The following is a 15,756-nucleotide window of genomic DNA, read 5'->3' on the forward strand; positions in this document are numbered from 1 at the left end:
AGGATGCCCTAAGGAGAGTAGTAATGCGATGTGCATAGTGCACTGGGGTGAACAGTGGTTGTGGCCATATTGCGCTAACACTGGGAGGGGCTTAAAGGGGCATGGTAAAACAATACAAATGCATTCTTGTACCCATAAAATATGCTTAGATTGCTGTGCCACAATTAGGAATCTCACAGACATGTATAAACCTCAACACAATCATTAAAATAAAAAGGGCTGAATGAAAAAAACGAATTTTCCTGTATCCACATAAATTAGTTGGATGGAGAAATTCCTTCTGCCAAAACATTGTCTGCCCCTTAATACGACCCCCTAGGTGAGTCTGCCCCCCCAGTATGACCCCCCAGGTCAGTCTGCCCCCCAGTATCAGTCTGCCCTCCAGTACGACCCCCCCCCAAGTCAGTATGGTCCCTAGTACAACCCCCCAGGGCAGTCTGCCTCCCCCCCAGTACGACCCCCAGGGTTAGTCTGCCCCCAGTACAACTCCCCAGGTCAGTTTGCTCCCCCATGACCCCCTAGGATAGCCTGCACCCCAGTAGGACCCCCCAGATCAGTCTGCTCCCCAGTACTAGTCTGCCCTCCAGTACGACCCTCCAGGTCAGTCTGCACCCCAGTATGACCCCCCTGGGTCAGTCTGCCCCCCACTATGACCCCAAGGATCAGTCTGCCTCCATAGTACTACCCCTGGATCATTCTGCCTCCCAGGCCAGTCTGCACCCCCCCCCCATGACCCCCTAAGTCAGTCTGTCCCAGTACCACCACCCAGGTCAGTCTGCCCACCAGTATGACCCTACAGATCAGTCTGCTCCTCAGTACCAGTCTGCCCCTCAATACGACCCCTCAGGTCAGTCTGCCCCTCAATACAACCCCTCAGGTCAGTCTGCTCCCCAGTATGACCCCTCAAATTAGTCTGCCTCTCCAGTACAAATCCCCCCCCCCCAGTCATTGCCTGGGATGACACCAGAGGACCAGCCCTGTGGTAGATATATCAGGCAGCCCTCTCTGTACACAGATCGTACACATGACATTACACAGGTGCTGTCCCCAGGCACAGTCAGCCTGCTGACCTTTCTCATTCCCGAGCTAAATTAGCACCTCCTTCCCTCTCATGTCACCCTTCCTCCTTATATCCGAGGTCTGGCAGTGGCTCCTTTCAGACCCCCAGTGTGAGCACTGCATAGTGTCAGTCAGATAGCGGCCTGCTATTCTTTACTCACTATGTTGGTGCTTAAGCGTCCTGGTGAGTAAAAGAGGCACTATCATGGATTCTTGGCTTTGTCATGCCTCTCGCTCATGTGCAATGATGCTGCAGAGTGGGGGGGGGAGAGCAGGGCAGACATAGGCAGAAAGCCACAGCTAGGACTGAGGGGGCATGGAATATGATGTGTCCTGGCAAAGCCCAAAAACAATGTTAATCTTTTCACAGGAGAGGTGGGATACACCTGGGATAAATTATTCTGTGTACAGAAACCTCACAGAGCGCCCCTCACAGCTCCGCCTACCAGTGTCCCTCCAACCAGAGTCAGAGAATCCTATGACATCATACTGACCTCACAGCTCCTCCTCTCAATGTCCCTCCAACCAGCGTCAGAGAACCTTATGATATCACACTGACCTCCACAGCTCCTCCTCCCAATGTCCCTCAAACCAGAGTCAGAGAATCTTATGACATCACACTGACTTCATAGCTCCTCCTCCGAATGTCCCTCCAACTGAAGTCAGAGAATCCTATGACATCACACTGACCACATAGCTCCTCCTCCAGCTGTTATGTCTTTTTTTCCAATGCTCTTAGAATTTGGATGGATCCTTGGCGTTCTAAAGGGCCATACACACTATAAGATTTTCTGAAGACTTTTTCCTTTAGGCTTACCAAAACCATATAATATGAGGTCAAACCTAAACACTTTCAATTTGTATGCAATCTGGCAGGCCCTTGCACTACATAGAAAAGGTAAATCTGAAAAAAATCTAACCACAAAAGTTGGATAGTGGGTATCCAGCTCAACTTGGAAAACAGGACTGTTGGTCCTGTGTTGTAAATTAGGGTTCGCCAACCCCCGGGCGCCAGGTCGCATTGGCGACTAGAATTAGCGACCTGGCGTGCCCTGCAGGAAGTGTCCTGTCCCTTTTGCGCCCCCCACCTCCTCCCCGAGTGCACGGACTACAGCGCCATCTGAAAATTGAGGCCCCTGGATTTTTGGCCTCCTTCTGTGAGATGAGAGAGGCTTCCAATGGGGAACTGGCGCCCTCTTGTGGTGGCCGGAGTTTCACAAGCAGTCACTAATGACTGCCTGTTCTCAATGCCTGCCCATCTCCTTCCCAAGAGGAGATGAGATGGAAGTTTTTGCAGGCTTCATCTCTCTGTCCACTTACCTTTGCTTAAAGGTAAGTGGACAGGTAGTGTGGTTCTTATTTATTTATTTATTTTTTAAATTATTTAAAAAAATATAAATAATAATTTTTCTTTTTTTTTTTTCAATTATTGAAAAAAAAATATATATATATTTTTTATCATGTCCCTGCCATGCCACAGCCGAAGGCCCCTTTCACGCAGGCTTTCTGATCAGGTCCGCCTGTCAGTTTCTCAGGCAGACCTGATCGGACCCTTCAGTCTCCTCTATGGAACGGTAATCTGCCGCCATCTGATCCTGTTCGCCAAAAACAGACGGATGGTGGTTCTATTTTCTATCCATCCCGTGGATTGGATCAGATGGCATCGGATGGAAACAGACCGTCTGAGGAGAGCGGGGTTCTAGTCGTATTTATGTGTAAATTTAGTATGTTATTTTTTTTTAAAATAAAGCTTGGTTGTTAGTTTAAAAAAAAAAAAAAACTGGCTCCTAACTTTTTTAGCTGGCTCCTAGATTTCAGGCAAATTTGTCAAGCCCTGTAAATAATGATGTATGAATGCCTGCAACAAGCTTTAAACCTACAGAGTGGGGGACCCTGTATAGGCAAACTATACCTCTGCCTAAAGTGGGGTTTTAAAGTGGCTCTTCAGTCATTTTTATCATCTTTCCATCTATTAAATCCTCTGCCCTTGTTTTAACTTTGGATAGTAAAGTTTTTTTTTCATCCAGTAAATACCTTATACAGCCCACTTCCTCTTTCTTGTCTGGTAATTTGCCTGGCCTAATGACATCATGCACAGCTCTCTCTATCACTCTCGTGAGAGTTTGCCAGCAAGGGAGGGGGGATGAGTCATAGGAAAGCTGCAGAGCGGGAGGGGGCTAAATGAGGGTGGAGATAGCAGGAGACTGCAGACATCCATGAGTATTTATCCAAAGAGGAGAAATGTGCAGGGAAGCAGAGCTATGTGTGTGTGTGTGTATGTGTGTGTATGTATATATATATATATATATATATATATTAGGGGTGTTGAAAATAATCGTTGCATCGATGCATTGCGATGCAGCCTTGAACGATTCAAATCCGATGCTGAAGAACGGCCACATCGATGCATGGATGACGTCATCCCGGCTCCCCCCTGCCTCACCAAGGACAGCTCTGCCGGCTGCCAGTGCACTCTAAAGTTAAAACAAATTTGTGTCAGTGACTCAGTTTCAGGGACCCTTCCAGTGTGTAAGGGTTAATGTAAACTGATGCCTGAAATTATCTTCTGGTCTTTTCATCGCCATCAGTCACATGCCCTCTGGCTGCCGATCTCCTCCTCCCCGCCGGTGTTCTAAAATTTAGTCGGACTCGTCAAAATTCCGGACCCTCGTCACTTCCGGGGGACGCTCTGTCACCACCAGCTGCGAGCCCCGGACAAGGCATTTTCAAGGTCCGATTAAATTCTAAAACTTACGAACAGCTGAGAGGAGGAGGAGGGGCTGAGGTGGGACGCACACACCGCTGCGGGATAATGTTACAACACCGCCACGCAGAGCTGACTTAGAGGAGGCGAGAAGGAAGTGAATACTCGTACTTCATAGTCATGATAAAAAAATAATAAGAAATACTAAACATTTTTTATCATTACTATTTAGTATGAGTATTCACTTCCTTCTTGCCTCCTCTAAGTCAGCTCTGCGCGGCGGTGTTGTAACATTATCCCGCAGCGGTGTGTGCGTCCCACCTCAGCCCCGCCTCCTCCTCTCAGCTGTTCGTAAGTCTTAGAATTTAATCGGACCTTGAAAATGCCTTGTGCGCATGCGCACAGGGGCTCGCATCAGCTGGGTTAAGCTGGGTTATGACGTAGCGTCACCGGAAGTGACGAGGGTCCGGAATTTTCATAGGTCAGACTAAATTTTAGAACACCGGCCGGTGTAGTGCACGAGTGGGCGAGACTGACCATGAAAATACCGGAGATAATAAGGTAATCACTCAGGCATCAGTTTACATTAACCCTTACACACTGCAAGGGTCCCTGAAACTGAGTCACTGACACTCATTTTGCAAATATGTGCAGGATGTGCTAGTACAGTCCTGATGTAAAAAGTACTAGATCAAAGGGTATAAAAGTACTAGCAAGAATGTTTAGTATAAAACATATATGAACTCGCCCAATATAATATATAAGTGCGAAAAGTAGTGCAAATTGGCAAAAATAAATCACAATATATAATACAGTGCAAGTGACATAGAAAACCTCTATTACTGAAATTATTATCCCTAGAGGTTTTCTGTCACTTGCACTGTGTAAATCCAGGAAGTGAACAGGCAGACTTAGCTGCCCACAGTTAAAATGGCTGCAGCCAGACTTAGTGGAGGAAGATTTCTGCAGCATATTTTGCAAGTACAGAATCAAAGTATCATTTAGGATTCTGGTAATATAATTTGATTTTACCATTAGTGTTCAACTATAGAGTTTTCCTCCTGTGAAGTCTGGTGATCATATGACCATCTCATTGCCTCCACCTCCCTCCCTGATAGAATACAGAAAGAAAAAGAAAAATTGTGAACCAAGACCCAGAAGATGATGGAGCTGCTGACAGGAGAGGTGAGCGGTTCTGGGAATTCTGGGACATTATCCAGCAACAGACAAGGGATGTGTCTGGATGGTAACTGTATCATTGTGTGTGTCACGTTCCTATAAGGTGTAGGGATGTCACTGTCTTTTTCCCTCTTCTAGTGGGAGTATTTAGAAGGACACAAGGATCTCTACAAGGACGTCATGATGGAGAATCAGCCGCCCCTCACATCACTGGGTAGGAGAAGACTTTATTGTAAAGGAGAGATCAGTACGGAGGGTCCACCTAGAGCCCCCATCATCTGATAAACACATAGAAACAATGTATTCAGTCAGTGTGTGTGTTTCCTACAGATGGATCTAGTAATGGGAACCCACCAGAGAGATGTCCCCGTCCTCTGTATTCCCGGGATTCCACACAGGAAGATCACACCATCCCTCACCATCATCAGGTAGATGAGGAACAATCACTGATAGTATCATTAGGATCTGTACATTATCTGCATTGTTACAATTGATGTAATTTTTATTATATATTCAGAGTGGAAACCTGAGAGATTCTAAAGTTGAGGTTAAAGAAGAGATAAAAGAGGAGGAGGATGGGGTGATGGAGGACGCAGAGTTTCTAAAAGAACACAAAGATTTGTACCAGGACACCATGGTGGAGTCATCAAGCTACAGAAACCCACCAGAGAGATGTCCCCATCCTCTGTATTCCCGGGATTCCACACAGGAAGGTCACACCATCCCTCACCATCATCAGGTAGATGATTGGAAATATTGATAGTTCTGATTTATACACAGCATGTTTGTTACAATGAATGTTTTATATCTTTCAGAGTGGAAACCTCGGGGATAATAATATTGATGTTAAAGAAGAGTATAAAGAGGAGGATGAGGAGTATGGAGTGATGGAGGAGTTTTCAGAAGGACACAAGGATAGGATGGAGCCACCTAATACCAGGAACCCACCAGAGAGATGTCCTCATCCTCTGTATTCCCAGGATTCCACACAGGAAGACCACACCATCCCTCACCATTATAAGGTTGGTGGGATGGAGTATCTGGAACATGGACTCATGGAGAGGATGTGTGGTTTTCTTTATTGTAATGTCACAATATTAAAGCTTATATTTTATAAATGTTATTTTCTCTCATTGTCTTGGTTTAGAGTGAAGATCTGATAGATATAAAAGTTGAAGGTAAAGTAGAAGAAGAGAGGTATGTTCAAAGTGGAAACCTAAGAGATTCTACAGTTGACGTTAAAACAAAAGAAGAAGAGATGTATGTGAGTAATGATCAGCAGTCTATGGAGGAGGATGGAATAACAGGGACGTTAAAAAAGGAGGACACACCTACGGAGATCAGCACAGGTGGGTTATTAACACTAAATACATTCCTCCACCCATACTGCTCACTGATTGGTCCAGAGTAGGGTAAGGACTGTGTGATATCAGCCTGTAATCCCCTGGTCACTCTACTGAGCTGTGTTCCCCATCCTGTATTTCTCTCGGATAATCTTCCTTCTCTGTGCTGCAGACACAATTTATGTATCTATACTGGATTTATGGAGATTCTGGGATTGTTCATTTTTAAAATTGGCGTTACTAGATCTAGGCACCTGGGGTATGTGCCTTGGGTCCTCTGCACCACGTCCCAGATATATCAAGACCTCTGAAAAAGTAATTTTCCCAGGGTTACTTGCTCTGTTGTTTGCTGGCTATGCCGGGTGGAGAGATATATCTGTATAGTCTCAGACCCAAGTCACTGAGTGCAGTCTCAAGAGATGAGAGGCAGCGGTGTGGGACCTCTGCAACTTGTCTCGTGTAAACATTTAAGCTTTCACTTATTACTAATTACCAATAATATGAGTCCTGACCCCTGCACTATATACTCTATGTTGTTCATTACATACTCCTGACCCCTGCACTATACTGTATACTCTATGTTGTATATTACATCATTCTGATTCTATATAGTCCTGACTGTTGTATCCTATACAATATGTTGTACATTTCATAGTACTGACTTCTGCCTTCTACTTTCTACCCACTGCTATACATATATATATACACCTAATATGGATTCTCTTTTGTTACACCCATTTTCTACCAGCTGGACATTTTATATCTGATGACTTGATTGGAGCACAGACTTTTATGTATTAATAATGTAGCACTACCCCCGTAGGAGCTGCTCGAGTATTACCCAGATATTCCTCACTTCTTTACTGACAGCTAGGCACAAGGTTTTTCCGCAGCCAGGTACACACAGACTTCGGCTCGTTGGAGTCAAAGACCAGTCTAGGGGTGTTTTTTGTAGTTTTATTTTAGAGGAACTTGGATAGGGTAAGGGGTTTGCAGTAGGATACTCAGAAACAAAACTTTGCACAACTTGAGGACTTTAGCTGTTCTAAGATGGTGACATCCCTTGCTGGGAGGGGATGGCAGACCTACCCTAATTTGGCAGTGTAGAAGTAAAGAAGCATGAGCAAAGTCCCTTGCTGTAAATGGCAGGTAGACAGAGCTCTTCAGATCACTCTTTAGCTGGGCCCTTAGCTGACTATGAAATCAAGAAGGCTAAAATCAACTTGGAGACATAAAGCAGAGGAAAGTAAAAAGAACCTGAAGAAATTCTTTAAATATATCAATAGCAAAAAAATGAAGTTAAAGCATGTTGCACACATACTTAACGATGATGGGAGGAGAAGACACTGAGAAGGCAACTGTACTAAATGCTTTCTTCTCCTCAGTCTTTACACAGGAAAAGGATGGGTATACTGACCATGACTGTATGGTAAACAGTACTTCACAGGACATGCTGCTATGGCTAACAGAAGGTGAAATAATGAAAAGGCTTGATAACGTTAACACAAATAAATCACCAGGACCGGATGGCGTGCATCCGAGAGTACTCAAAGAACTCAGTAAGGTTATATATAGACCACTGTTCCTGATCTTTGCAGATAGTATTTTTACAGGCACTGTACCAGGTGACTGGAGGAAAGCTAACGTGATACCAATATTCAAAAAAGGGCAGAGTCATATCCCAGGCAATTATAGCTCAGTCAGCCTGACATCAATAGTATGTAAATTACTGGAAGGGATGATAAGGGACTACATCCAAGAATTTGCTAAAGTCAACAGTATCATGAGCACGGGTTTACAAAAGGGCGTTCTTGTCAAACCAATCTGTTAACATTCTACGAGGAGGTGAGCTGTGAGCTCGATAGGGGGAGACCTTTGGATGTGGTGTGCTCAAAGGGTGGTGGTTAATAACGCGTACTCAGACTGGTCTGGGGTGGTAAGTGGGGTCCCCCAAGGCTCAGTCCTTGGACCAACCTTGTTTAATTTATTCATAAATAGCATTGAGGACGGAATCAGTAGCTCAATCTCAGTTTTTGCAGATGAGACAAAATTTAGCAGGGCAATAACTTCACATCATGATAAAGAAATCTTACAGAATGACCTGAACAAAATAACAGAGTGGGCAACTACATGGCAAATTAGGTTTAATGTGGAGAAGTGTAAGGTATTGTACTTAGGGAATAAAAACATAAACGCAAAATACGACCTCTGGGGGAATCAAGAATGGAGAAAGATCTGGGAGTCTTAGTAGAAGATAGGGGTGTTGAAATTAATCGTAGCATCGATGCATTGCGATGCAGCCTTGAACGATTCGAATACGATGCTGAGGAACGGCCGCATCGATGCATGGATGACGTCATCCTGGCTCCCCCCCGCCTCTCCCAGGACAGCCCTGCAGTGCACTCTAAAGTTAAAACAAATTAGTGTCAGTGACTCAGTTTCAGGGACCCTTCCATTCCTACAGTGTGTAAGGGTTAAGGGTTATTGTAAACTGACTCCTCCCTGCCAGTCGGAGTGCACGAGACTGACAGCGATGAAAAGATTGGAGATAAGGTAATAATCAGGCATCAGTTTACATTAACCCTTACACACTGTAGGAACTAAAATGGAGCCACTGACACTAATTTGTTTTAACTTTAGTGTGCACTGCAGGGCTGCCCTGGGAGTGCAATGGGGGGCTGTCTAATGTCAATGGGGGGCTGTGTTATGTAAAAGGGGCTGTATAATGTAAATGGGGGGCTGTGTTATGTAAATGGAGGGTTGTTTAATGTGCAGGGGGGCTGTAGAATGCACTAAAGGGGGCTGTGCCATTTTGTATTTACTGTTCTAAAAAAAATACTGTTGTTTGTTGTGTTCAGACTTTGCTAAATGCAGGGAGTGTCCTTTTTGTTTTTTAGAACAGATAAAATAAAAAAATGGAGTTCATCTGATAAATAAAAGAAATTGAGTTCTTCTGATAGCTTGAATTTGTTTAATAAAAACCACAGGGAGTAATCGTGATGCAAAAAAGACAAGTAAATGTCTCCTGCGCTCAAATGTTGCGTAAAAACCAAAGAGAGGGTGGCTAAATTGTTGGCATCTGAAGTCTTGCTGCCGTCTCAGGATGATGGGTATCCACTCAAACAGAAAGCATAAAAGACAAGAGCAGGACCATATTCCTTAATTGGGACAAGCGAACTTGAAGGTGTCCATATAGATAGGGCTAACGCGTGTCGAGGGAGAATCTGATGTCTCTGAGGAAGAGGGTTCTCCTTCGACACCTGGAGCACATCTGTTCTTAGAATATATATACCAACCCCAGCATGCTCAGGGACTCTCACCCCTGTAATTGGCCAGAGCTGCATACATATTCATCCTGCCCATTTGCCTACCTCCCACATAGGTTCTGGAAAACTCCATGAGTTTCCAGAAGGCAGGAGGAGCCCAGGCAAACTTAAGAGCACCAGAACATCATGAGCAGTCCTGACTAGTAAATTGCAGCACTCTGTTAGGCAGAATGCTAAGATAACTGTGTCTCTAGGTCAGTGTTTCTCAACTCCGGTCCTCAGGGCACACTAACAGGCCAGATTTTAAGTATTACCTTAGGGAGATGCAGACTAGAATACTGCAATCACTGAGCAGCAAATGATATCACCTGTGATGCATTTCTGTTTTTTTGCAAACCTGGCCTGTTAGTGTGCCCTGAGGACCGGAGTTGAGAAACACTGCTCTAGGTTGACTGTTAGGTGAGGAGCAAATTACACTAATCCAACTTTTTACATCCTAGCACCTATACTAGGAGGGTGCTAAAATAGTGATAAGATCTTTAAACTTTGGAACGTTAAACAGAAAGTGATAATAAGGGAGGAGTCAATATCCCAATGATGGTGGTTTTCAGAATAAGTCCAGTCTTTATCTTGGTTGTTCTCCCCCATCCTCACTCTTTGACCTCTGGTGGGGCTCAACCCCTCTGTTATTGATGACTAAATCATGGATTAAATAAGGAAGTGCAGAACTCCTTGTGTTGGGAAGATGGCAATGAGTGATAGAGGGGGAGGGGACACTCGTCCTATAATACCCTCATCACTGTCACTCCTATAAAAGACCGTTCTGCTTGTTTCCTCTCTCTGACTAAGGTCCATGAATAAAGAAATGAACTGGTAGGAGATCAGAGGACCCATTTACTAGTTACATTGAGGAGGGAATTGTAAGACCCTCAGAGACAAAGCTGCTTGATGTGGGCGGAGTCCTGGTTTAGGGGAACCAATCTGCTCATGTCTAGTAATAATCTTTTTATTTCTATTTTAGTAGATGGATGGGAGATGAGGAAAACCTCAGAGGATTATCTCACTTTGTCTCCAGACTGTAAAGTAGAAGATGAGGACATCACACAGTATAGTCCAGGAGAAAACCCGGCTACCTCAAATGTCCATCCGGCACCACACAGTGTAGATGGACCATCGTATTCCTCTTATCCTGAGGAACCTCAGACTGTGAGGGACAGTGCCGGACCATCGTATTCCTCTTATCCTGAGGAACCTCAGACTGTGAGGGACGGTGCCGTCCTTCCAACAGATAAGAGGTTTTCTTGTACTGAGTGCGGGAAGTGTTTTCGTTTTAAATCCAGATTTATTGCACATAAAAAGTCTCATACGGGGGAGAAGGAGTATTCGTGCTCTGAGTGCGGGAAATGTTTTTTGTTGAAATCCAGTCTTTACAGACATCAGAGATTGCATACTGATGAAAAAACATATTCCTGTTCTGAGTGCGGGAAATATTTTTCACAGAAGTCCAGTCTGTATACACATCGGAGATTGCATACAGGTGAGAAGCCATATTCCTGCCCTGAGTGCGGGAAATGTTTTTCACAGTCATCCGGTCTTTATAGACATCAGAGGTCCCACTATGGAGAGAAGCCATTTTCTTGTTCTGAGTGCGGGAAATGTTTCTCAGATAAGTCCAAGTTTAATGAACATCAGAGATTGCACACAGGTGAAAAACCATTTTCCTGTTCTGAGTGTGAACAATGTTTTGTAAAGAAATCACAACTTATCAGACATCAAGCGTCTCACACAGGGATGAAGCCGTATTCCTGTTCTGAGTGCAGGAAATGCTTTTTGCAAAAATCAGAACTTGTCAAACATCAGAGGTCTCACACAGGGGAGAAGCCATTTTCATGTCATGAGTGCGGGAAACGTTTTTCACAGACATCCAATCTCTATGATCATCAGAAATTGCATACAGGTGAAAAGCCATACTCCTGTCCTGAGTGCGGGAAATGTTTTGTCAAAAAATCAGAACTTGTCACACATAAAAGGTCCCATACAGGGGAAAAGCCATATTCCTGTCCTGAGTGTGGGAAATGCTTTTCGCTGAAGTCCAATCTTTCCAAACACCAGCGATTACACACGGGAGATAAGCCGTATTTATGTTCTGAATGTGGGAAATGTTTTGTAACACAATCAGAACTTGTCACTCATCAAAGGTCTCACACAGGAGTAAAGCCGTATTCCTGTCCTGAGTGTGGGAAAAGTTTTTTTTTTAAAACCAGTCTTTACAGACATGGTAGATTGCATACAGGTGAGAAGCCATATTCCTGTTCTGAATGTGGGAAATGTTTTTCACAGAAGTCCAGTCTTTATATACATCAGAGATTGCACGTAGGTGAGAAGCCGTATTCCTGCAATGAGTGTGGGAAATCCTTTTCAAGGATGTCTAATATGCAGAGACATCAGAGGTCTCACACCGGGGAGAAGCCATTTTCCTGTACTGAGTGTGAAAAATGTTTCTCAGATAAGTCCAAGCTTCGTGACCATCAGAGTTTGCACACAGATGAGAAGCCATATTCCTGTTCTGAGTGTAAAAAATGTTTTGTGAAAAAATCACAACTTGTCAGACATCAAAAGTCTCATACGAGTGAGAAGCCGCATTCCTGCCATGAGTGTGGGAAATGTTTTTCACAGAAGTCCTCTCTTTACAGACATCAGAGACTGCATGCGAGTGAGAAGCCATAGTCCTGTTTTGAGTGTGGAAAATGTGTTTGTACAATAATCATATCTTGTCTCCCATCCGAGATCTCACAAGGGTGAGAAGCTGTATTCCTGCCCTCAAGGCGGAAAATGTTTTTCAGTGAAGTCCAATCTTCACAGACATCAGAGATGTCACACGGGGGGAAGCCTCGTTGCTGTCCTGAGTGAGGGAACTGGTACTCGCTGAAGTCCTGTCTTCCTGTACATCAGGGATCCCACACATCCCTCCAAGTGTATTAGTGCCTTATGTAAGGGAAATATCTTCTATATGAATGTTGCTGGACATCACAGCTCTCATGTGGGGAAGAATGTCTGATGTCCATGTCTGTTCTTACTTTTTATTATGCTGCCTTGGGCAAGATCAAACATTTAACCTTATCTCGCTGTCCCTCTTGCCTTGCACTATGCTCAGGCTAGTTGTAAACCCCTACCCTCCCCATGAGCCTGTTTTATCAGCTCTTAATTGTATAATTGTTAACCTCTCCCTACACCATCCCAGTATAAATTGAGTTCATCTCTTGTGACGGCTGGCCACTCCTTGCGCAAAGGGCCACTCCGGCGATGTCACCGCAGCATCTACCCTCATATAAATCCCACTCCCACCTTACCACCCTGGCTCTCCTAATACTCCTAATGTCTGGGGACAACGCACCAAACCCTTGTCCACTTCCAGCCAACTCTCACCCCCAAAATTGGCAGTCTACCTCCTCTGACAGTAGCCGTAACTCCCACTCTCCTATCCCAATTTCCCTGATTCCATGAGTCAGCCTTCCCCTTATGTATGCACTCTGCAATGCCTGCTCGGTCTTTAACAAACTCGCCTCTGTCAACGACCTTTTTCTTTCCAACTCTCCTAATCTATATGCTATTACTGAATCCTGGCTCCCAGAATCTGACACTGCCTCTCCAGCTGCCCTCTCCCCCAGTAGCCTCCTCTGGACGGACTCACTCACTCAGACCCTGTGGACAAAAAGTAGGCAGTGTCGCACTTCTCTCCTCACAATGCACCTTCCAGGTTCTTCCTATGCCTCCCTCTCTTTCCCTCTGCTTTTTCAAAGCGCACTGCATTTGTTTTTTCCTTCCAGTTTATCTGAGGGTTGCGGTCATTTATCGGCTTCCTGTACCAGTGTCACACTTTCTGGACGACTTCTCTGCATGGCTACCCTACTTTCTACCTGCCATCATCCTAGGTGACTTTAACATTCCAATCAATGTTAACCACCTCTCAACTACTCAACTTAACCTCCTCATTTAACCTAGTGCAATAGACACAAACCACCACTCACTCCAATGGCAACACTCAACCTCATATTCCCCCATCTCTGCACTCTCTTTCCATTCTCCGATCACAACCTTATCCATTTCACACTGTCTCCTACCTCCCATGCTGCCAACCTGCAAAGGAACCCTCAACCCCTCCCTTCCCTTCTTCATTCTGCTGCTGACTGCCTTTTCGATCAAATCGCACCTCTGGCCTGCCCAGACCTGACCATTTCCATCTACAACAACATATTGTCATCCTCCCTGGACACTCTTGCTCTTCTTTCAACATGCAGAACAAGGCCTCGTCTGCTACAAACCTGGCAAATAGACACCAGAAGTCTCAAGAGACAAAGCCAGGCTCTTGAGCAAGCGTGGCATAAGACTAAATCCCTGCAAGACTTTAACCTCTACAAATCTGCCCTTCTCAAATACAACTCTTGCCTCCACACTTGTTAACAAACCTACTACAACATTCTCATCAAAACCCTCTCTTTCAAACCTCATCAACTCTCTTTTACCTTTAATCCTTACTTCACCCCCCCCCCCCCCCAGGAGATAGCAAATAATTTCAAAAGTAAAATCGACACAATTTGTGATGAGATAGCCAGTGTCCAGCTTCCTCCCCCAACCAACACATCAGGCCCAACACCGCACTCAATACTTTCCTCTTTCAGCCCTGTTACCACTGACGAATTTGTCAAACTTCTCTACATAGCCCACCTCACCACCTGTCCCCTCACAATAAATGCGACCACCTTCCTGCTCTATCCCAAACACTCTAACACACATCTTCAACCTCTCCCTCTCCTCTGGCACCTTTCCGTCCCCGCTCAAACACACACTAGTTACTCTTATACTTAAAAAACCCCTCAGAAGACCTCACCTGTTTGAATACCTTAAGGCCTATCTCTCCTTTCCTGTTTGGCTCCAAGCTTCTTAAACGCCTTGTTCACAACTGTATGAGTTGCTACCTCACTGACAACAACCTTCTTGATCCCCTACAGTCCGGCTTCCGCCCACAACATTCCATCGAAACTGCCCTACTAAAACTCACCATTGGCCTACTAACTGCTAAAACCCAACGGCGAGTACACCATACTCATACTATTGAACCTTTCTGCTGCCTTTGACACAGTTGACCACCCACTCCTCCTCAACAAACTCCACTCCCTTGGCCTCTGTGATTCTATTTCCTGGTTCTCCTCCTACCTATCGCAGCGCACTTTCAGTGTCACATACAACACCATGCCCTCAGCTCCTCTTCCTGTTGGGGTACCACAATGCTCCATCCATGGGCCCCTTCTATTCTTTCTCTATACCTGATCCCTTGGCCACTTGATAACCTCCCATGGCTTCCAATACCACCTCTATGCTGACTATACCCTGATATATCTCTTTACTTCTCAACTCAACCCCTCAATCTCCTCACGTATCACAAGCTTACAGAATGACATATCAGTATGGATGTCACACCACTTCCTCAAACTAGATCTTTCTAAAACTGAGCTTGTAATATTGCCTCCCATGACTTACCATTTAGATCAACGGCACAACCATTGGTCCCTCCACACATGCCAGAGTGCTGGGTGTGGTCCTAGACTCTGACCTCTTCTTCAGTCCCCACATCCAATTACTGGCTACATCTTGCCACGTTAACCTCGGCAACATTTCTAGAATTCGCCCCTTCCTGACTAATGACACCACAAAACAAATTATTCACTCCTTGGTTATTTCCCGGCTTGACTACTGCAACTCCCTCACTGGTTTACCTTTACACAGGCTAACCCCCTTTCAGTCTATTATGAATGCTGCTGCTAAACTAATACACCTTACTAACCAATCTTTGACTGCTTCTTCTCTCTGCCAATCCCCTGGCTTCCCCTTCCCCACCGTATTAAATTCAAAATACTAACCACAACACACAAGGCCATCCACAACATCGCCCCCCAGCTACATCACCATCCTCATCTGCAAATATCGCCCAAATCATCCCATGACCTCCTGCTCTCTAGCTCCCTTGTTACCTCATCCGAAACCCGCCTCCAGGACTTCTCCAGAGCCTCTCCCATCCTCTGGAACTCCCTGCCCCATTATGTCTGGTCAGACCCTACCCTGTCCGCCTTTAGGCGATCCCTAAAAACTAATTTATTCAGGGAAGCCTATCCCACATCCACCTAAGAACTGTCCCTGAGCCACCTCC

General features: G+C 45.0%; 2 protein-coding genes across 2 annotated transcripts in view; both read left to right on the forward strand.

The window, feature by feature from the left end:
* LOC309550685 (uncharacterized protein) overlaps positions 1-15,756 on the forward strand; it is a 903,485-nt gene that overhangs the window by 471,148 nt on the left and 416,581 nt on the right. The window contains exons 8-10 of the mRNA XM_082251020.1: positions 5,460-5,681; positions 5,758-5,964; positions 6,090-6,120. Of these exons, the coding sequence (XP_082107146.1) occupies positions 5,460-5,681; positions 5,758-5,964; positions 6,090-6,120 (460 nt within the window). The remainder of the gene's footprint in view (positions 1-5,459; positions 5,682-5,757; positions 5,965-6,089; positions 6,121-15,756) is intronic.
* Positions 1-15,756, forward strand: part of LOC309550707 (uncharacterized protein) — a 233,561-nt gene that overhangs the window by 169,848 nt on the left and 47,957 nt on the right. Inside the window, exon 5 of the mRNA XM_082251041.1 lies at positions 5,273-5,370. Coding sequence (XP_082107167.1) covers positions 5,273-5,370 — 98 coding nt within the window. The remainder of the gene's footprint in view (positions 1-5,272; positions 5,371-15,756) is intronic.

This window comes from Pelophylax lessonae (assembly GCF_965119305.1).
Source record: "Pelophylax lessonae genome assembly, chromosome: 3".
In the NCBI taxonomy this organism is placed as follows: Eukaryota; Metazoa; Chordata; class Amphibia; order Anura; family Ranidae; genus Pelophylax; species Pelophylax lessonae.